The sequence below is a fragment of the Plasmodium yoelii genome (genome assembly GCF_900002385.2).
Source record: "Plasmodium yoelii strain 17X genome assembly, chromosome: 11".
Classification (NCBI taxonomy): domain Eukaryota; phylum Apicomplexa; class Aconoidasida; order Haemosporida; family Plasmodiidae; genus Plasmodium; species Plasmodium yoelii.
Genome location: NC_036183.2, coordinates 1659584 through 1683459, shown reverse-complemented (window position 1 = coordinate 1683459; position 23876 = coordinate 1659584). Strand labels below are relative to the sequence as shown.

General features: G+C 21.2%; 8 protein-coding genes across 8 annotated transcripts; 3 read left to right on the top strand and 5 right to left on the bottom strand.

Moving 5' to 3' along the window:
- Window positions 1-53: 53 nt before the first annotated feature.
- On the top strand, window positions 54-596 carry PY17X_1141000 (conserved Plasmodium protein, unknown function; the record flags this gene model as incomplete). Its single annotated transcript, XM_722181.2, has 1 exon — window positions 54-596. The coding sequence occupies one exon, from the start codon at window positions 54-56 to the stop codon at window positions 594-596; it is 543 nt and encodes a 180-aa protein (XP_727274.2).
- A 643-nt stretch (window positions 597-1239) lies between these two features.
- Window positions 1240-3743, bottom strand: PY17X_1140900 (CCR4 domain-containing protein 2, putative; the record flags this gene model as incomplete). The annotated part of the gene is made up of 3 exons (XM_022956601.1): window positions 1240-1302; window positions 1436-1501; window positions 1638-3743. The coding sequence occupies 3 exons, from the start codon at window positions 3741-3743 to the stop codon at window positions 1240-1242; spliced, it is 2235 nt and encodes a 744-aa protein (XP_022812478.1).
- Window positions 3744-4676: 933 nt separating this feature from the next.
- PY17X_1140800 (uncharacterized protein) lies at window positions 4677-7373 on the top strand (the record flags this gene model as incomplete). Its single annotated transcript, XM_721225.2, has 2 exons — window positions 4677-4683; window positions 4831-7373. The coding sequence occupies 2 exons, from the start codon at window positions 4677-4679 to the stop codon at window positions 7371-7373; spliced, it is 2550 nt and encodes an 849-aa protein (XP_726318.2).
- Window positions 7374-7789: 416 nt separating this feature from the next.
- PY17X_1140700 (50S ribosomal protein L9, mitochondrial, putative) lies at window positions 7790-8731 on the bottom strand (the record flags this gene model as incomplete). The annotated part of the gene is made up of 2 exons (XM_022956600.1): window positions 7790-7847; window positions 8028-8731. 2 exons carry the CDS (start codon window positions 8729-8731, stop codon window positions 7790-7792), a joined length of 762 nt encoding a protein of 253 aa, XP_022812477.1.
- A 651-nt stretch (window positions 8732-9382) lies between these two features.
- PY17X_1140600 (bifunctional polynucleotide phosphatase/kinase, putative) lies at window positions 9383-10899 on the top strand (the record flags this gene model as incomplete). The annotated part of the gene is made up of 2 exons (XM_721234.1): window positions 9383-9433; window positions 9625-10899. The coding sequence occupies 2 exons, from the start codon at window positions 9383-9385 to the stop codon at window positions 10897-10899; spliced, it is 1326 nt and encodes a 441-aa protein (XP_726327.1).
- Window positions 10900-11209: 310 nt separating this feature from the next.
- PY17X_1140500 (conserved Plasmodium protein, unknown function) lies at window positions 11210-14431 on the bottom strand (the record flags this gene model as incomplete). Its single annotated transcript, XM_721235.2, has 2 exons — window positions 11210-11346; window positions 11608-14431. 2 exons carry the CDS (start codon window positions 14429-14431, stop codon window positions 11210-11212), a joined length of 2961 nt encoding a protein of 986 aa, XP_726328.2.
- Window positions 14432-15153: 722 nt separating this feature from the next.
- On the bottom strand, window positions 15154-18537 carry PY17X_1140400 (conserved Plasmodium protein, unknown function; the record flags this gene model as incomplete). Its single annotated transcript, XM_022956599.1, has 1 exon — window positions 15154-18537. One exon carries the CDS (start codon window positions 18535-18537, stop codon window positions 15154-15156), a length of 3384 nt encoding a protein of 1127 aa, XP_022812476.1.
- Window positions 18538-19123: 586 nt separating this feature from the next.
- Window positions 19124-23874, bottom strand: PY17X_1140300 (conserved Plasmodium protein, unknown function; the record flags this gene model as incomplete). Its single annotated transcript, XM_719818.2, has 2 exons — window positions 19124-20363; window positions 20537-23874. The coding sequence occupies 2 exons, from the start codon at window positions 23872-23874 to the stop codon at window positions 19124-19126; spliced, it is 4578 nt and encodes a 1525-aa protein (XP_724911.2).
- Between the last annotated feature and the right edge of the window lie 2 nt (window positions 23875-23876).

Here is a 23876-nt window from a genome sequence, read left to right as displayed (position 1 = left end):
TACCTAATAAATTAGTTCTTACAAAACTTATACCTTTCGAAAGTCTATAAAAAATGAATACTGAAAATATATTAAATACAAATTGCAATATAATAGATAAGGTATGTAAAAATTTAATTGAAATATTAGAGAACTTAGAAAATGTACTTCATCATTTGAAACCTTTAAATGCTTATGAAAATAAAGACGATGATATATTTTCCAATTTAAATGATAAAAGAAATGATATAATAGTTTTATCAAATTTAATATATAATAATATTAACAAAGTTAGAGTTATGTTACATAATTTTATTAAAACAATACCTCCTTCTTACACTTATTATAATTCATTTCATTATACAAATTTTGTTAAACTGAAAGAAAAAAAAGAGATAGACCATAATACTTCAAGTGATAATATTAATTTAAATAATCAACAAATAACTAGTTCACCTAATAATTATAAAAATTGTGATTATAATATATCTGAACAAACTACTTATGAAGAAGAAGAACATTTATACTTTTCATTTTTAACAGACTTAGAATATTCAAATTTATTATCCATGAAAAAATATGAAGATAAACTTCGAGAATATTTATCAAATTCATGATAATCGATTATAGTAACAAATATATTGGTTGTATTCTTTTAGTCTTTAAAAAATTGCACAAGTATTTATAAAATCGTTATGGAAACAAGGAAAAAATATTTTAAAATATAAAGCCTACAATGTCACAATTAAATAGCCTAAATATTATTCGTACAAAATACATATAATGTGCACCCCTAAGAAAATAATATTTATATTTCTCCCTTTTCGTTATTTATTTTGTAAATTAATTTTTTTTTTTTTTTTTTACAAATATTTTATATTCAGACAACGTGTGTGTAAACCTTTAAATATTTCTTTCTTTTAAATGATAACTATTTGTAAATATTTTTAAAAAATAATAAAATGGTTATTAACACAAAAACAAAAAAGTAACAAAGTATATAAGTAAAATCGATACATATATACACCTATTTTATGTATATTCATTTATGCATTTAAATAAAAAGACATTCACAAAATTATTTAGATAAAATGAAAAATTATGCAACAAAATATTATTTTTCAGTTAGTATAAAAATGCATGATTATATATTAATATATGTTAATTATAAAAAAAACAACACATAATATAAACACATTATTTTACAAATATCAGATGAAATGCGTACAAATTTTAATATCATCAGTTCCAAATCTTCACTTAATCTTCTATCTTTCTAATTAAAGTTGCATGTAAATATAGGTGATCCGATGAAGCATATTTCTGAAAAGGGGTATAAAATAAATGTGATAAAAAAAAAAAATATAAAGCATAAAATAAAATGAAATTATGATGTAATAATAAAAACTAATAACAGCAACCGTTGGATAATTATGTCATTGTATGATCTTATTACTTTATTTGGAAGGCATCCATATTTTTCAAGTTGTTCAAAAGAAGGGAGATTAGTGTATGATAGTTTCTGTATTATTGAAACAAAAAATGAATAAAACAATGCATATATATATATAGACATATATATACATAATATGGTAATAAAAATAGGATTAATAATGGTTAACTTGATCGAAAAATTATAATATATTTTTTTTACTCACCTTAAGATTTTTGTATGAATAAAAAATATAATCAACACATCCTTTTTGTTTTCCATGAAAAACAGTAAATGGAACGTTTCTTATCATTAAATGTGTACTACTGTTATTCAGATTTTCAATGTCATCATATTTATAACACTTTTCTTCTACATTATTTTGAGCACAACCATTATAAATACTTTCTAAATATAAAGGATAATATAATATAAAATTTTGATCATCATTATCCATCATTTTTGTATTCTCGTGCATTTCCACATTTGGTTTTTCGTTTTCTTTTATAGTTTTTTCATTATATTTATATGTTTTATAATTTATTGGCTTATTTTTCTCTTTTTCATCAGTATCCACAGAATCGAATATTTCGTTAAATTTCGATACACTATCTTCCTGCTTAGAAACACAAATCGATTCATTTATTTTAGAGTCGGCTTTTTCAGAATTTACGTCTTCATATGTTTCTTCACTTGATTTATTTTTCAATTTTTTAAAGGTATATTCAAAAGAATCAAAATTTTTTAAATTATTTTTTTTTTTTGAAAACGAATTTATTAAATATTCCGAATTTAATATATTTTCATCTTTGTAAAATGAAAATAAAGATTCTTTTTTCATATTTTCTATTAGGTTATTATATTTTTCATATTTTAAATCATTCAATATATTTTCATCAAATATGTTTTTTATTTTTACACCATTTAAAGAATTGTAAATATATAACTGTTTTTTAAACATTAAATATTGTCCTGATATATTTTTTAAATTTACATTCTTTAAATTTATGTATCTATTAGTTATATAATAATATAAAAGACTATTAGGAGTTAAGTTAAAATCACCACAAAAAATTATGGCAGGTTTAAGAATATCGTTGAGTTCGTCCTTTTCATGCTCTTCAGTATTTTCTTCTGAGCTATCTATAAGTCCCTTATCACCTTTTTCTTGTTTTACACTTTCTTTAATATATTTTATACATTTATTAATCATAAAAACTAAACGATATGTCAAATAACACAACTGATATAATTTAATATCTCCATGTCTTGAATCAAAAATCAAGTGTGTATTCGAAACGATAATAATATCATGAGCATCATTAACAAAATTATTATTATTTTTTTTTAAATTATCATTAATTTGTTCATTACAACCATTTTTATTACTATCATAATATTCTATTTTTTTAGATTTTAAATTTCGTAATGCAACTATTAAACCGGCATGCCATTTTTTAAAAAAAATCGATTTATCATAAATAACTTTATCAACAAACAATAATTCAAAAACCTTAGTATTGTAAAATATACATATACCATCTTTACATGTCTCTTTGTTTTTTTTTAAAAATATTCCCTTATAATTTAATAATTTTAATTTTTCTTGTAGCTCTATAAAATACAATTTTTCTATTTCTTGTAAACATATTATATCTGATAGTTTGTTTGTAATATTTTTATATATTAATTTTTTTCGATTCATCCATTTCATAACACTTGCGCAATTATTGTTATATTTATAATCTACTAAACTATTTGCAAGTATATTAAATGAAAATACGGAAAACTTTTCAAATTTGTAAATATATTTTTTCTGTGTACTTATACATTTTCCTAAACTTAAATTATTAATATTATTATTTTGCTCATTTATCATATCATTGTATTCACTTTCTAGAATATGTTCATGATTCTTATTTATGGTATCTTTTTTAGGTATTTTCGAATTTAAAACAGTATCCTCTTTTTCAATATTATCACTTACATTCTTCTGTTTTTCTTTATCACGAGCAATAACACATTCATTATTTTTGTTGTCATCATAAATGTACTCACTACTATTATCACTATTTTTTTTTTCTTCTATGTTTACATTATAATTACTGATTATTTTTTTTTCAACATTTGCGTCCATTCTATTATATTTCAAGCTAATACAAGCTTGTGTTTTTATGTTTTGAAAATTTCGACAAATATTGTCTTTCTCTATTGATATATCATTCCGAATATATGAACAGCATATATATTTTTTTTCATTATTTTTGGCTCTCTTCACTGTGCGTATTTTTTTTAAAAAAAACCCTGTTATACTATTAGTCCCATAAAACATTAAAAAATTAACTTTTTAGATAATTTTTTTTCCCTCGTATGTTTCTTTTTAATTTTATTACTACTATTATTATTATTATTATTTAATTATTATTTTATATTACTATTATTTACCATATTATGTATGTAATTACTATAACCTTAGCATGCCGATATTTATTTTAATTATTTTGGAGATTTCAATTTTATCATTTCAATGTATTTTATTTTTCTTATTTTCTGCAAAAAGCTTAGGAAAACATTTTATTTTTTCTTAAATTTTTTTAATCATAATATATGCAACCTATCACTTATATTTATTTTATATATGCAATGTATCATATGTGTGTATATATATCTAAAAAAAAGCGAATATAAAAGCTAAAAAATATATTTTTTTGTGATTTTTATACCCTCATTATTCGTTATTTTTTCATGCTTGTTTTATTTACTTTCTATTTTTGTCATTTTATCATATTGAAATTTTATAACGTCATCATTTTATGGCTTTATTATAATTTCTATAAGCCCATATTTCCCGATAAGTTTATTCTGAATAAAAAATTACAGATCAATTTATTTCTAATTAATTATATTGGGATATATTTATAAGATCCATTTTTTTTTATATTCATTTTATAATAAAACTGTTTACATATTTTGGAAATTTCTATGCATCATTATCCATACATGTCAAAATATTGCATTTTTAAAGGCTATTAAATAATTTATTATACGGTTTGCAGAGTTTTCAATTTTTTGGATTCCATAACCGTGAATAAAATTACATTTTAAAGGGATGTTTTGACACATGTGCGTATTATTAAACCCCTTTTTAAAATTGTTCATTTAAGAATATCTATCTAGTGAATATTCTTATGAACATTGCCAAGCATATTATACATTTCTCGTAATATCATATTTACTTTTCTTTTTCTAGAATTATTCAAAGATAATGCAAGGTTAGTATTTATGAAAATAACGAAAAATAAATATTTACATATATTATGATATGGTAGTAGTATACATAAATCTATAATGCTTAAATAGTTGGAAATTTGTCTCCTATAATATTTACCACATTTTTTTTTTTCCAAAATTTTTTATAGAGGACAAAGAATACGAATTAAGAGGAATTTTAAAGGGACATTGTAAGGGGGTACGATGCTTATGTGTTATAAATAATAAAACAATCGAAGAGCTAAATAAATTTGAAATAAATTTTGAATATATTGTCAGTGCAGATCTCGATGGAATAATTATAGTTTGGAAAAAAGAAAACGATTGTAATGATAAAGTTCATAATTGTGATCAATATAATGATAATTTTATATTATATAAAAAAATTGAAGTTCATGAAAAGTTTATTTATGCAATATGTTACAGCAAATATATAGGAATTAACGAATTAAAAAATAATAGTAATGAAAACATTGAAGAAAATTTACACTTTTATAGTGGAGGAAATGATAAAAACATTTATTTATTAAATTTAAATGGCCTTATTGAATTAGTATTACAAGGACACAACAATAGTATTTGCAGTATAGTAGAAAAAGATGAAAATATTTTGTTAAGTGCTGATTGGAATGGGGAAGTTTTTGTATGGAAAATTGAAAAATCAAATGTGGAAAAAATAGAAAATAGTATGATTAATGATAGTAATACAGACATCGCTCCAAGAAATATAAATTCTTTGAGCTCAAATAAATATAACTATACCATTTTGAAAGTTTTAAAAAATCATAAGCATGCTACATATATAACTTGTTTTAATGATATATTTTTCACAATATCACAGAATAATATAGTAAATATGTGGAACACAGAAGGAGAAAAAATCGATGAAATAAAAAATATACATAATGATACTGTCCGAGATATTATATTATTTAATGAAAATAAAAATATAATAACATTTTCTAATGATGAAAATATACATATATATGATTCTAATTTTAATTTAATAAAAATATGTATGGGTCATACAGGTTTCGTTTTTTATGTTTGTGTAAATGAAAAGGATAAACTTATGTATAGTTGTAGTGATGATAAAACTATCAAAATATGGTCTATTGATGATATTTATAATTTAATGGAAAATTATGATATCAATAATATAAAAAATAGTCCCCTAATGAACAATAATAATAATTGTAACAAGAAAAATGATAATTTTGGATGTCTACAAACTATACATTTAAAAAATACATTATGGAATATAAAATTACTTCACAATAATGATCTTGTATCTGCTTGTAATGATAATTATATCAGGATATTTACAAATAAAAAGGAACATAAATTAAATAAAGAAATTGTAGAAGAATTAGAAAACGAACTTAATAAAAATAATGACAAAGACAATTTATACAGTAATAAAGATATAAATTCGGTAGAAAATATGAAAAATGTTATTGGAAAAATTGGAGAAATTAAAATATTCAAAAATAAAAATAAATATGAAGCATATAAATATGAAACAAACGGATGGGTTTTAATAGGAGATGTAGTAGATGATATAAACTCATCAAAAAAATTCTACATTGGTGATAATTTATTTCAACAAGGTTATTATGATGAAATATTTTCTGTTGATACAGGTTATGGAGATATTAAACAATTACCATATAATATTAATGATAATATAAACTTGATAGCTGAAAAATTTTGTAAAAGAGAAAGTATTTCAATAAGCCATATAAAATCAATTGTCGATTTTATAAATCAAAATTGTTCAAATATAAATAAAGATAATTCTAATAAAGATCTTAACATGATTAATGAAGATACAAACAAATTTGTTACTGTCTTAAATGTCTTTACAATACAAACAGCTTCATTAGATAAAATTTTGCAAAAAATCAAAGAATTCAATACGAGTACATCTGTTAAAGAACAAAATAATTACAAACTTTCGGAAAATGAATTAAATAATTTAACTAATATTATAAATGTATATAAAAAAAATATTAAAAATGATTATATTTTTAACACTGCAGATATTAATCTAATTACAAAACTTTGTAACTGGCAACCAGCTCATATATTTCCTGTAATAGATCTATTTAGGGTTTTAATATTAAATAAACATTCTGATATTCTGTTTAATAATAAATATTCTTTTAATGCATTCAAATTAGTTTATGATTGCATATTATATTATTTCCAAAATAAAAACGATAAAGATAAGAATCTAGACCCATTATTAGTATGTTGTTTACGCTTTTATTTAAACATGTTTAATTTATCAACACCAAGATATTACATGTTTAAAAAATGTAATTTAATTTTAAAGCAATTTGCCAATTTTAAATCAAATAATCTAAATATCAATATATTACTTATAAAAATATTTTTTAATTTTGTTATTTCCTTAAATGAAAATAATGATAATGAAATAAGAAAAACATTATTTCAATCTATTCACGATTTTAGAGAAAATATAAACGAAATAGAATTGCTCTATACTTATTCCTTGTGTTTTCACACATCTCATTCTACATATAAAAAGCAAACACAAGATATTATACAGAAATATGATATTAAGCAATTTATTAAAAACAAATTAAAAGACTTAACTGCCCAAAAAAATGAACAAAATGAAAAGTTATTTAAAAATGTGGATTTAATTTTGAACGACCTTCCATAGAGGCACAAAAAAAAGTGTATCACAAGAGGATCCATTATATTGATAATCTACATAATTCCTTTTTTTGTGTACTTGAATTTTTTATCGTAATTATTTTTTACATATCCTTATCAAATATATATATGTACACAAATACATTTTTGAGCTAATTTGGTAAAGCATATAAAATAATGTTTAATTTGTAACTATTTTTTTATTATACTTTTTTTATAATTATACAAATAATGAATCACTCAAAAAAATTATACAAGTTAAAAATATATAAAAATTAAAAAATACAAAAAATTAAAAAATAAATAAAATAACACCAAACACATTTACAATGTGGAACATATGTATATTTCTCATAGCACAAATAATATGGGTTGTTTTATTTTTCATAAATTGTGTTTTATATCCATATTATCATACTTCCATCAACTAATGCTATATAATATGTCAACCTGTTTGCTCTCTTTTTCTTCTTGTAATCGCCTAAAAATAAAAGTGTCCCAAAAAAGTGTGTATATATTGTATAATAAAATGAATATACACGTATTTCCTTATATATTGCATAAATATCAGTTGTATGAAACTACATATATATACACAAAAGCAAACATATAATATGGGTATAGCTTGTATATGTTTATGCATTTCAAAAGTATAAATTACTCGAATTCCTGAATAGATGATACCCTAAGTATAATATTATTTAAAAACTTGAAATTTGGCATAAATAGATAATAATATATAACATATATTCCAGTATAATTAAACATTATATTATTTTGGACAATTAAATCATTGTAATTTGATATATCTGAATATTTTTGCTCGGTTATAATATTATTATTATATTCTTCTAAGTTTTTAAAATAAACTATTTTATGTAAATTTTGATGTGTTAAGTCTAATTGATATTTTTTAGAAACATAATTAAATAAATCGTACAAACTATATAATACATTATTTGTGTATTGATATGAATCTAAATAAGTAGTTATATCTATATTTTTTATTTGTGTAAAATATTTTTCAAAATCTGCTACTATTTCAACATCTTTTTTTATATCAAGTTGTTCTTTTTTTTTGTATTTTTCTTTATCCGCATAACTATCAATATTCTCATAAGTAGCATAAACTGCCTTTCTATCTTTAATCAAATTTCTAGCATGTCCTCTTTTTAATTTTATAATTTCTCCTTTTTCTCCTACATTAATTATATTGTTTAGTAAAACTATATAGGTATATTTATTTTCCACAGCAGCTACATATGTTTTCCTTTTTATCGTATATTTGTTATAATTTAAATATGAGCTCATAAAGTATTTCTGAAAGTTAAACAATCTTTGTTTTCCAAGCATATTTTTCAACATTTTTTTATTACTTGCTAATATATGGAGAATCAGAAATTATACACGCTGAAAATTTATTTTAACCTTTTTTCATTGTGAAAAATGTAATTTTTTATGAGAAAATGAAATCTAACGAGAAATGAAACGGATTGTGGAAAAAAAATATATAAAATGTTTATTTTTAGAAAATTGAGATTAAAAAAATTAAAAATAAATAAAATATATCCATATATTTACCATTTACACGCATCTTATAAATTTACAACTTCTATTAAGAGGTAATATTATATGTGCACATATTGAAAATACATCCTATATATTTTTTTCAGTACATTAACAAATAAGTAGCCAAACAGTGTAAATATATATACATTAATTTAATATTTTTCTAAATAAATTAAAGAATTTATACTTATTTTAAAATAATTTAACATTTTTACAGAAAAATATAAATCGTCTTATAAATTTTGCTTTTAAGAATATTTTTAGAAACACCTTTTCGAATTTGGCTAGTTAAAATTTTTTTTTTTCGAATCAAACTAAAATTATGTAGTTAATTTTCCCCATTAAAGGAAAAAATTGTGTTAATAATAGTAACAATAAAATATATAATAATTATCATATCAAAATAAGTAATGGTATTGCCCCCAATATACGTTGATTCATAAAATCATGAAGAAATACATCGCTAATTTTGATCGACCCAATGATAATTGGAACATAGTAAAAAAAATGATTTTAAAAAAATTGTAAAAACATGATTATGACATAGAAAGAGTGAAATATAAAAAGAAAAAGAAAAGATTATATTAAATTACTTATAAAATGTCTTATGAATTTACCATATATTTTTGTAACTACTAATTCATTCTTATTTTCATATTTTATCACTTTTTTTGACTTTTTTTACATAGATAGAAGACAGTTTGATATATCGTATTGTTAAAGAGGAAAAGGAAAAACAGTACACAAAAATATTTTCCTTCGATTTAGATAACACATTAATTCTTTCACGATCCTTTTTCAAGCCTGCACAAAATGAGAATGACTATATTTTTTATTCAGATTTAATAATCGACTTTTTAAAAAAAAAGGCATCCGAAAATTATAAAATCATTATTTTTTCTAACCAAAAAGGAGTAAGCACAGGAAAAATTACTTTAACAAATATTATAAATAGGGTTGATAGTGTTATAGACAAAATTGGTATACCTTTAGAATGTTATTTAGCATTAAAAAATGATAAATATAGAAAACCAAGGACAGGTATGTATGATTTTGCCATAAAAAATAATTTATTAAACATTGAAGAAATTATTTATGTAGGAGATAATGCAAATAGGGTTTATGATACAGATTTTAAAATAAAATTTATTAATCATTTAAAAAACGTTTATTCCAAAAATAATGTAGATATTAATATAAAAGAAATTGAAAAAAAATTAAAAAAAGATTATACAGACACAGATTTAAAATTTGCACTTAATATACATGCTAAATTTTATACCCCGGAAGAACTTTTTCTAAATATAAAAAACAACTTATCAGAAAAATTTTCTTTTATTCCAATGAATTTAAATAAAAACTTAAATGAAAAAGATGAACATGAGAATTTAACAAAAATGAAACAAATTCTTCACCTTTGTATAAATGAAAATAAAATAACATCAGAGCAATTAACACAAAATAATAATGATCAAAAATTAATAATTTTAATTGGCCCTTCAGGGTGTGGTAAAACATTTCTATGCAAATTTTATTTTCCTAATTATGTTAGAATAAGTGAAGAGGAATTAAAAACAAAAAAGAAAAGTATAAATATGTTAAATGAAAGTATTACTCAGGGGAAAAATGTTATAATAGACAATATAAATTTATATAAAAAAAATAGAGCAATTTACATAGATGAAGCAAAAAAAATAAATAAAAATATAAATATTTATGCTATCTTTTTTAATTATTCAAAAGAATTAACAATACACTTAAATACGTTCAAACTTCTTACAGATAAATCAAATAAAATTATGGAAATTCCAATTATTCCCATTCATTCATTTTTTAAATATATTGAAAGTCCTTCTTGTAGCGAACATTTTAATAATATCATCGTTTTAAATGATCAGAATTTTTTCCCAACCAATTTTGAAAATGAAGAACAAAAAAAAATATTTTTCTCATATTTGTATTAATTATGAAAAATCATTATTTGTGTATATATATATGTGCATATCTGCTTATACATTTTGTGCAGATATAAAAGTGTATTAAAATTTTACAGAAAAATTTAAAGTAATTTCTTTGAAGCTAATATTTATAACTATTTCTCCATTCAGAAATATGAATGTCAGTTTAATTTAGGAATACTAAATATAGTATGTACATAAAACAACGTTGTTTATAAATCCTATGTTATGTGCGACTACTATATGTATATTATTTTTTTAACAAATAAATAAATATTTTCACAAAATTTAATGATTCCATTTGGGAGAATATTTTTTAATTATCCAAACTTTTGGCAAACTTATTAAGCATAAAATTTAAACTTTGTTCATTCATGCTTTTTTTTCCCATTTCACGTATCGGATTTTTTAAATGATCTACTATTAAATTAATAAATTTATCTTCGGTTATATCTGAGAAAATAAAAATTGATGAGGTTTGAAATATACTAAAAGAAATAAATACATATATGAATTGATTTAGTGAATTAACTGATTATTATATTGAAAAGGGAAAGAACATAAATGTATTTTAATTTGTACATGTGATTATGACCCCATAGGAAACAGCACAAAATGGTGGGCACACACATATATATATTATATATATATATATATACGTAATAAAAATAAAAAATTAAATTATTTCTCTTTCAACATAATTAGTGAACTTACTAAGATAGTTGACAATATTTTTTCCCTCGTGTAAAATTATAAAGGTTACGGGAACGAAGAAAGATGGAACCGATTCGTAAGGTTCTTTTCCATTTCTAACATCTATACTTCTTTTAAACAAATCACATAATTTGTAATCAAAATTGAAATAAGAGGTTATTATATTATTATAAATTTTTTGGGTAGATTTATAATACTTAAATATACATACATCCATTTGCTCAATTAAGTAATAACTCGATATTGCAACTAAATAAATCATCAATCTAGTAATTAAATTATTTATAATTTTTAAGCATTCATATAATGGTATATGTTGTATAATATTATTATAAAACGATATACAAAGTTGATCAAATAAAAAATGTGTATCATCTGTATTTAATTGGTCTATATTATTTTTTAAAAACCATATTGTTTTTTTTTCAAAAATTTCAAAAAATTCATGTAGACATAAATTTACTGCATTGTTTAATTCACATATTCCTTTTTCCAATTCAATTAAATCAAAAAAGTTTTTTTTTTCATATTTATTTATTTTTTTTTTCCCCCCTATTTTTACAAAAAATGAACTAATTTCATAATTTTCATCATCACCATAAATATTATATGATTCGTTCATATTTAATGAGCTATATTTTACATCCGAAGTTAAACTTATCTTAAACAAATTATCAAAAACATTTTCTTTATTTTGGGATAATCCATCATCATATTCATTCTGCATGTTATTACACTCTTGATCATTCTTTTTGTTTTTTACTGAACCTAAATTTGTATTATCTTCAGTTATGTATTCCTTATGATATTTAAATAACCAATTATCACATAACGAATTATTATTAAGGTAATCTTGAAAATTAAAAAATTCATTATGAGATTCATTAAATGATAGATTAATTAGTGCTTCATCATTTTTGCTCATATTTAAAGTATAACTATCATTTTTTAAATTTTCTGTGTATAAATTATTATAATCCTTTTTTTGCATTAACATTTTTATTTTTGTTACTTCATTTTTTAATTTACATAAATTAAGTATTAAATATTTTAAAAGTTGTCTACTAATTAAAAATAACTCTAAATTATACTTAAAATGTTTATATATATAATCAAAAATTATATGCTTATTTCGTGTGTCAATATCAATACGTAAATTTAAATTTAGCCTTAGATTATTTAAATTGTTACTTAGTAGTAGTAATGAATTATTACAAGAGACTATAATTTTTCGAAAAATGTATGGAAAAAAAATATGTGTGTATAATTCTGTATAAAATACATCAACATAATTTTTAATATCAAAAATAGTTGGAAAATTATAATCATTTTCATGATCTATACTACTTCTCATATTTGTCTTTTGGAATAAAAGCTCTACTAAATTTACTAATTTATTAATTGAATTAAAAGTTATTTCTTCATATTCTTTCTTAAATAAGATAAGGAGTAAATCTTTTTCTTGAATTTTAAAATAATTTTTTTTTTTTATAACATTTAAAAATTCTTCACATAAATTTAAAATGTGTAACATATCTTCTTTTTTTATATATTCATTCAATTTATTATCTATTAATAAATTTATATATGGTAAATAAAATTCACTATAAATATCTATAATATCGATCACATTTTTTTCCTTTTCTTCTTTCAAAAAATTGTTTATACTAAAATTATGATCAACCTCATTAGGAGTTGTATTTAGCAATTTGCTATATTCTACAAATTCTCTTTTTTGTGGAACTTCATCATTTATATAACCCTCATTTTTCATAACATTATTAATATAACTAATTTGATCCATAATATTTTTACAGTTTTGTATAATTAAAAAAAAATTTTCTTTCACATTTTGCTTAAGTTCTTTTATATTTGATATATATGTATGAGTATGCTTATTTATTTTATTATTTATAATACTTTTAAAACACTCCTTTCCAATATTTAAATAACTAAAAGAATATAAACAGTGCTTAACATTATTTTCGCAATTCTTGTCTTTATAAAAATTTGCTGACAAATAATTAATAAATATATTTACTATACAATCTTGATAATATTTTAATTTTTTTATTTTTAATTTAACTATAAGTACATTCTCAATATTATGATAATTAATAAAATCTAGTAAGTCGCTTAATCTTTTTAAATATTTTACTAACACATAAAAATCAATGCTATTTGTGTCATCGACATTTCTACTATTATTATTAACAACTGTTTCTTCTTCGAAATTGTCATTTTTATTTTCCCTATTTTTTATTTTTTCCATTTCATCAAGCTTCTTTTCGATATTATTAAGATTTAGGTCTTTAAAGTGTGGATTTTCACTTATTTCGTTGCATATTATTTTAATTTCCTTATCTAAAATTTCGTATAACTTTATTATTTTTTCAATCTCAATTAAACATGTTTGTTTATCAATTAAAGAAAAAATGTGTGCCTTTATTCCCTTCAATTCTTCATAGTTATTATTATATTCATTTATGATTTTTGTTATATCTACAGTTTCACAGTTATAGGTTGCATTCTCTTCCTTATTCTTATTATGCACATTTACCGTATTGCACAATTTATCAATATATTTGTAAAAATATTCATACCTTTTCTTTGTAATTTTTTTTATAAAATCGTTCAATGTTGTTATCTTATCATTTATAATTTCTATAGCACAATTTAATTCATTTTCATTTGATACATTTTTCAATATGCTTTTTAAATCAATAGAAAATATTTCATTCATATCAGAATCTTTTAATTTATTGATATTGCCAGAGTCTACCTTTTCTGGATATATACTGGCATCAAAATCAGTCCCTTTCATTTTATTAACTATATTATAACCTGCGTATATATACGGGTGTGTGTATATATAAACATATGCTTAGTTCCAGTCATATAATTACATTATTTTTATTTTCAATTTAAGGTACTACAAATTTTATATTTTTCTATAATATTCACTATCATTCATATTACAATCTTTATAATTTCGTTACTATTTTTTGTATACCTTTTATTTTTGTTAAAAAAATAATAACACAATAAAAAACAATAATTCTAATATAACAATGCATATAAATTACAAAATAAAAATATATTAGGAGCAGCTCGATCTTCCCCTAATAAAATTTATTTTACTTAAAAATTAATAAGTGAAGAATTTAAAAATGCAGTGAAAACTTAAAATATATCTAATTTTTTTATCATAAAAAAAGAACAAAACAAAAAAAAATTATTTGCGTAGTGCGTTCAAATGGATGAAAAAAGAAAAAAGCATATGCATCACCATTTTATATAATGTATACATTTTTTCATAGAATATATTTTCTTGTATTGTATGCTTATGCTTCCTTTCATTATTTTCTTTTTATTTTTTTTTGACAATTATTCTATGTATTGAAATGTATATATATATATATATATATATAACAAGTAGGCATAAAAAGCTGCTACTATACCAATGGAAAATATATTACACAGACACATACATATATTGTACATGTATATATAGTTATGATGTGAGTATAAGAATATACCCTTTCACTAATTTTTGCATTGAATGGAAAAAAATAATTTCCTTTCTAAATACTTCAAGTATTTATTTATTAAAGGATTTTTTTTATCTTTTATTTCTTCCCACATAAAATAAATTGAATTAAATAGCACATTGTTTGGATAAATGCTAAAAATAATTTTTTTTTTCTGCCCATTTGTGGTGTTTGGAAGATGTAAATTATTAACAACAAACCCTTTTTCTTTTGATACAAACATTTTGTTTTCTTCATATGCCATTAGGTAATATATATCCATTACATAATTTAGCAGTAGGAATATTTTATTTATCTTTATTTTTTTATTTTTTTTTTTGTGCAAATTTCGTTTTCCATTCTTAAAGTAATATATTAGCAACTGTTTTAACATTTTAAAAAAATTATTACACAGGACATGATATAAACTATTATAATCATTCCTGTTTCCTTTCTCTATTCTAAGAGCAATATTATCATTAAAATATTTAAGAAGTTTGTGAGTAAACGGGAAATGGAAAACTTGATTATGATCACTAAAATTATTACGTCTCTTACTATTACTACTTTGTATAGGCATAAAAGCTAAGGTAAAAGAATAAGTTCCATTATTTGTATTATATAGTTTTGAAAAATTTACTTCATTGTCATATAGTGATTCAAAATTTAGAAAAATATCAAAAGACACATTTGGATATATATATGCACATTCATCGTAGTAAGAACACATATTTGATTCTATCATATAACTTTTAAAATATTCCCAATTTTGTTTTATATTACTAATTATAATATATGGTTGTATATTAATATCAATATTATTAATTATATGTTTTAATATATTTCGATTTTTTCGAATTCTTATAAGAGTTGGTGATATAAGTTTCGATGAAGTTTTATCTATTTTTATTCGATTTTTATTATTGTCATCATGATAAATATAAGTTAACTCTTCTTCTTTCCTTATTTTGTCTTCAAATAAGTTTATTATAGAGTTTATTATAACACTTGGAGTAAAATAACATATATGATTTGTTTTGTTATTTTTATTACTAAAAAAATCGCAACTTTTTTTCTTAAATTTATAATATATTACACCATAAAAAATAAATCTTAATAACGATGACATTTTATATTCTTTTAATGAATATAAAGGGTTATGTTGATAATTCATTTTCAAGATATTTATAAAAACATAAATACATGATGGCACACAAATATTATGATATAAAAAAGGACATTCTTTTTTTTTAATTATTTCTAATTGTTTTAAATAGACAAAATTTTGAATATTTATTTTATTATCCTCTTCGTATTTCTTTTTCATTTCAATATATTCTTTATAATAGAAACATAATTTAATAAATAAAAAACATATATCAAAACCTTCTTTCACTAATTTTTTAATATATGAAACATTTTTGTTCTTATATATATATTCATCATAAAAATTTTTAAAAAAATTTGAAGTATCTTTCTTTTCTTTTAATAAAATATAACCAAGTTCCTTTTGAACGTCAGTCTTATCTCCATAGTTGTTATTACATTCATATTCCTCACAAAGCTTATATCGTAGTCTTTTATTTTTTTTATTATTCTTAATAAAACTTACATTTAGTTTATTAGTATTATTATTACTTAGGATTTCTCGGTGCCTTGTATAACTTCCCTCTTTTTCAATTGTGTTTCCTTCATGCATTTTTTTGCATAGTTTTCTTATTTTCTCTTTTGAGTAATATTTAAAAATTATATCGTTATATCTATCATTTTTTATATGTCTTTTTCTTCTTTGAATTTTCCAGTTTTTATTAACAAACTTTTTTAATAAATAATAGATAGGTGCAATGTCTATTTTAATAGTATCAGCGGTAGCACTTCCTTTTGATAAAATCTGATTGAAAATATTTAAATTGTGATTTAAATTAAAATATATATGAAACTTTTTACTTATCTTTTCAAAATTAAATGCACGACTTCCCACAAAAAGAATATCCTTTTTATTATAATTATTTAAATTTTTTATAATATTTAAATAAGCAAAATTATTTAACATATCTTCTTGGTCTATCATGATAAAAATATTTTTTTTTTTTTTTTTTAAAAAAAATTTATTGAAAAGTTTTTCTCCATTATGTCTATTCAAAATTTTACAAAATTTACAAATTTTACAAATCTTACATTCTTTATTTGGTGATTTTGTTTCATATATGTCTGGGCATAACTTCACCAATAAATTTGAAACAACATCAATTTTCCGCCTATATATATGTGTGTCAATTTCATCATCCAGTTTATGTCTCTTTTCCTTCATGTAACTTTTAATCGTTTTTTTTATTAATCGGTTGTATATTAAAAAGCTTGACTTGACAAGAAAAAATGATCTCTTTAAATTAATAAAATAATTGATATATTTTGTTTCTCTTATTTTTAATATTGCCCCTTCAATAATGCTTATTGCGTTATTAGATCCAAAATATTGTTTATATTCATTTGTTTCCCCTTTTATATAATTATCCACCATTTTATGATCATATAGAATATCATTTTCACTTTTTTTTTCTCGTGCTTCATTATTACATAGTAGAAACAACTCATAGTATACTCTGATTTTTCTCAAAAGATCTTCACCAAATTCACAAAAATTTATATTAATATAATCAAAATCACTATGGAAAAAGCTATTATCAATATTAAACTCGTAATTAATAAAATTTAAATCATCTCTTGTTATAAATATCGATGCTTCACATACATCCGTGTCTAAAAAATTGTTTTTAAATTGTTTTTTTTTCAAAAATACATCATAGTTTCTGTTACTTAATTTTGAATAAATAATTGGGATATATGATAATAATTCTAGTTTATTATAATTCGATATTATTTCTTTTCTCCCATTATTAATCATGAAATTTTCTTTTATATTTTTTTCTTTATCAGAAAAATTGCCAGTATGTTCTTTTTTCCCATTTAAAACACCTTGAAAATTATAATTTTTATTATCTTCATTATAATTATCAATACTTTTATTGTATGTAGAATTTGGGTGATCCACGCAACTTATGCAATTTAAAAATGTGGTTTTTCCGCTATTTTTATCACCACATATTAATATGTCCATATATTTAATATCACTCTTAAGATTCGTTATTACATGATTACTGTGTTTTTTGTTGTGCTTGTCACCATCATCATTTTTCTTGTATTTTCTTTTTCTGTTTTCTTTAAAATTATCTTTCTTTTTTTTTTCCTTCGAGTATATATTTATTCGACTTAGAATGCTAGAATTCCCCCTAACCCTTAGTAAGTTATTATCTATATCTACAACGTCTTCATCATACTTTTCTGGGTTTTTATATGTGTATACTTCTTCGTAATAGTTTATTTTATTTTTTTTTTTCATCACCACAATTATATATACTATTAGGTATTGAACTATCGATTAATTGATGATTTTTTGAGCGACCTTTTAATTTCATTAATGATTTATTTCTCTCCCTGTATCTCTTTCTTTTTGTCATCAATTTTAAGATATATATCATATAATATATATATATTTTTTACGCTGGATTGAACCCTTTAGCTTTTTAAAAAAATTCCGTGTATATATATCATTCTCTCTATATATACATGCACAGATTAATTAATCTATTTTAGTACGTTTATAAAATTTATGATCACTTTAAAGCACATAATTTTTATAACTATATATATTTTCCCTATCATGGCATTATGCTTATTTTTTTTATCATCTTATATTTCCTAGATTATTTATTCTATATTTTATTTCCACGTTTTTATTTATCATAGTTTAGAAACAAAAAAATATAAACGGATATAACTATCATGCAACGGAGTGTCTCTCCTCAAAAAAAAAAAAATTAAAAAACAAAGCAACGCCATTACTCGTATATTATATATATTACATCGACAAAATAAAATGGAGTTCCAATGCTAATATAAAAATTAGAGAGAATGCTAAACGATATTCAGGCATCCTCCATTTTAAGGACATTTTTAGAAAATAGCACATTAACTAATGATTCGTGCAAAAATGAAATATTATGTTTTAAAGAAACATAAAAGTGTGATTTACACAAATACATATGATCAATATCTAAACAAATATGAAACAATTGGATAAATAAAACAAAACCCGAAAAATATTTACTTAATAAAAAATTAGAAAAAGGAAAAGTGAATAATATTTCATTAATTTTTGAACTAACCCATTTATCAATTGTGCTTTTGGTTGATTTTAACCATATATAACAAAAAAAGAATGGACATATTTCGATTTGTTCATCACTATTATTTTTTGTGTAAATTATAATTTTTTCAATATCATTAACTTTTGAATATTCATTTGAAAAAAAATCTTCATAATATTCACTAGACTCTGAAAAAATATTTTTGGTAAGTTTAAGAGGGTATGTAACTTTGTGTATACATTTATTTATAAAATTAGGTAACAGAAATAGTAACAACCATTCTCGTATTTCTTTATTTATGCTGTTGGAATAAAATTTAACAAATTTTATATTTTTATCTTTATATATAGAATTATATAAAACATATAAAGCTAATGTACGTAAAGGATATATTTTTATGTTTAATATATAACAACAATCTTTTATTTTTATTTCATCGACATTTTTAATTTGATTTTTATCCCCATAATTATCTTTCATAAATATATTATTATATTCGTTGTCGTGTATATTATTATTTATCTTATTCCAATCAAATCCTTTATTTTTTAATTTATTCAATTCATCATATTTACTTAGCCAATTCGTAGACACGTTACATACATCATCTTTCTTTCCATTTATATTATCCCTTGTTTTATCATTCATTCTGTTAAAAATTATATCATCCCTTTCAATATCTTCTGGATATCCTCTTCCTTCCTTTATATTTTCCTTTATAATATTAAACCCCTTTTTTATATTCCTTCCAATTTTATATCCGAAATAATCGGGGGTACGGGGCCATATCGGTAAAAAGGCTGAAACGTGATCTCCATCATTTGATATATTATAATTTATGTTACTGAGTAAATGGTTTTTAATCTTAACTTTTAAATTAACGTCAAAACAGTTGAAATAATTTATTTTATTTTCTTTCAAGCTAATTCTTATTCCAATGTGTGAAATATCTTTTATGAATTTATCCACATTACATTTCTCTTCTTCTTTCAAGCATAGGGAAATAGAATAATCGTTCCTAAATTGAAAAAAGTATAAAAAAATATAATAAAAAAATACAGTAAAAAAATAATATATTTCCGTCTAAACAATTTAGAGAAAAGCTAATACACCGAAGAAAATGTAGGCGTATATTTTTATCTCTTTTGTTCATGACATATAGTTTTTCTTTTTTTTTTCATTATTTCTTACTTGTGTACATCATCAGAATCAATGGAATACAAATCTAAAGATACGTTTGGAAGGCTATCCAATGAGTGAAACGCATTTCCTACTCTCTTTATACTATTATTATTTATATTAATATTATTATTATTTATTACACTCTCATAATTTTCATCATCATAATTATTTTCTTGGTAATTTATCCCAAAATTTTCAGGATTTTCAGATATAATATTTTGATTATATGTATCTGTATATATAGTTTCATTCGCTTTTTCATTGATATTAATTTCATGTGATTTGTTAAGACTATAATATTGTTGTTCTTCATCAGATATTACATATGTATAATCACTTGACTCATTTGTCGTATAACAATTATGATATATAATATTGTTAATTTGCTCAGATTTTTTTTTTTTTTTAATTTTTTTTCTTATAATAAAATTTTGATCATAATATACTTCTTCCTTTATATATATATCTGTGTGTGACCAAATTTTATTTAAAACATTTCTCAGTAACGATTTTTTAAATTTTCTATATTTTATATAAATATGAGAATTTTTACACTTTTTTTTCCGTCTGTTGTTGTTATATTTTTTAATAGATCTATCTAATATATCCATACTACTCGAACTTTTTAAAATTACATATTCTTCTATGTTCGATTCTTTTATTTCGTTATTGTTTCTTGAACTTTTTCCTTTTTCCTTGTTTTGTCTTAAATATTCACCATCTGTTGTTGTTTCATTTCCTTGTGAAAAAAAAGCATACAAAAAATCTACAACATCATCAGTATTTGGATTAATTTTATTCAAGTTCATTATTAGTTTATTCATCAATTTAATGGATTTTTTTTTATGGTATAAATAAAAAGACTTGATAAAATTCCCACCATTTTTTGTAAAAAAAAAATTAATAAAATTTACATCCATATATAAAAATTGATAAACCAAATCATAAAATAGTTCAATTTGTAATAAATCCTTTGTAAAAATTTGATTAAAAAAGTTTTTATTATACAACCATTTATTTATATTTATTCTATTATATAGTTTTTTTAAAAATATATTATTATACATATATCCATAAAAATCTAAAGATTTCATAATACTTTTAAAATTTCTTTTATTTATTTTTTTAACTATATCTTTATAAAATAATACTTTTGATAGTTTAAAATCTATATTATGTTCGTTCATATATATTATATTATTTTTGCTATAAGTACTTAATATTACTTTAAAATACAAATATCTCTCAACATATTTTACATTTACTTCCAATATTTTTTTTTCTTTTTTATATATTAGTTTTAACTTATTTAGGTAATTATTTCCAAGATTTTTTTTTGTTTCTATTCTTACACTCTCCGAGTTTGTAATTTCTTCTTTTTTTCTCACCACACATCCTCCCATAATTGATAGTTCTTTTTTATTATCCTTATATCTCGAATAGCTTTGGATTTTATCAAAATCTTCACCACATTTTAACAAGCTTTTGGATAAATTATTTTCATAAGGATATAGATTAGGCGATTTATCATCATTTTTTGCCTTTTTGTCTAAAAAATTATTTTTGTTATTAATTTTATTTATCTCGTCTATTATACCATTTCCTATTGCTTTCTCTTGATCATATTTACTACTATTTTCGTTTATTTCATTTGAATTAATAGACAGATTTTTATTTCCAATCAAATATATTTCCCCTGATTTATTTTTTTCTATTTCAGCAATTTCTTCAATTTTTGCCATTTCATGTATTTTCTCTTCTTTATGATTACTAATAAATGAATTATTCACTAAAATAGAATCACAACAATTACCATTTTTCCATTTTATTAAATCATTATCTGAATCTATAAACTTTAAAAAATCGCTATGAATACTTTTAATTTTTTCTCGTTTTTCAACAATATTATCTTTTAAATTATCCTGATCATTTTTTTTATGTAAATATTTAACAAAATATTTATTACCAGAAATATTATTGTAATCATTTTCATGATATACCTGTTCATCATACATTGATACTTTATTTTGTATATCTGAAAAGCATAATTTATCAATACATCCATGTTTATTATATTCATTTACAGGTTTTTCTTTTAAATTATAATTTATATTTTCAATATCATTATTTGACGCTCTATTTTCTTTTATCTCATCATTTAATTCATCCTTATTAATAAAATATTTTGAAAAAATGGTAATTTGGGTATTATCTGTTTCATTTTTTATAACACCATAATTTGTTTCATCAACACAATTCTTGATACTATTTTGAATATTATGCTCATTAAAAACCTTTTTATTTTTCTCCATTTTAGTATATCTTTTTTTGCATATGTCAAAAACGGTTGGGGTATGATTTAAATAATTGTCTACAAACTTATATGCACATTTCTCTTTTGTTCTGGCCCTTTTAGATATTTCATTTATTCCTGATTCTTCTGATGTAATATTTACTATACTAGTATTATATATATTTGTTTGATGATTTATTAATTCATCATTTTGTATGTTTTTTTTTATTATATGCGATATATCTTTAATCGTTAGCTTTTCTTCATCCTTATCGAGTTTTTTCGTTTTCAATTCTTCATTTTTGGTACTTTTTGTTAAAATATGTTCGATATCATTTTTGTGTTTTAACATATTTTGAGTCGCACATAAATTATATTCATTATCTACTACTTCTTTAATATAATTTTTCATGTCTGTTTTTTCTATAATACATTTTCGGGGTGTATTTAAAAAATTGTTTCGATTTATTACATTTTTGACTTTAACTATTTCATCATTACACTCTTCAGATGTATACGAATATTTTCGAGTATATTTTTTATTTCTAATCCTATTTTTCAATTTAGTTTTAGAATTATTTTGTGATTTCGAAAAGATCCTTTCGTATGAAATATTTTTTTTATTCGTTTTTTTTTCTTTAGAACTAAATTTTTTATTCTCTATTCCAAAAGAGTTCTCTAATATATCCTTTTCAAGTACATAAGAAGTGTTATTTGTACATATTTTGGTATTTAATCCACTTCCTACCATACCGAATTTGGTGATAACGCTTGGATAATTTCTATTTAGCTTATATTCACTCGATTTGTCCGTTTGATGTCTAAGAGTCTTCCCATTATCAATTTTATAAAAGTCTTTCAATTTACAAAAAATATTGTCGTTCTGTATTTTCCCCTCTTCTATGTGATTATTTTTTATTTTTTTTTTATTATAATCCCACTTATTCTCATTTAATAAGAAATTGTCAACTAATATTTCATTGTCTTTACTTAAATAATTTTCGATTTTATTCCGATTACTAAAGTCATACGAGCGTTTTTTTAAATTGCTCATCA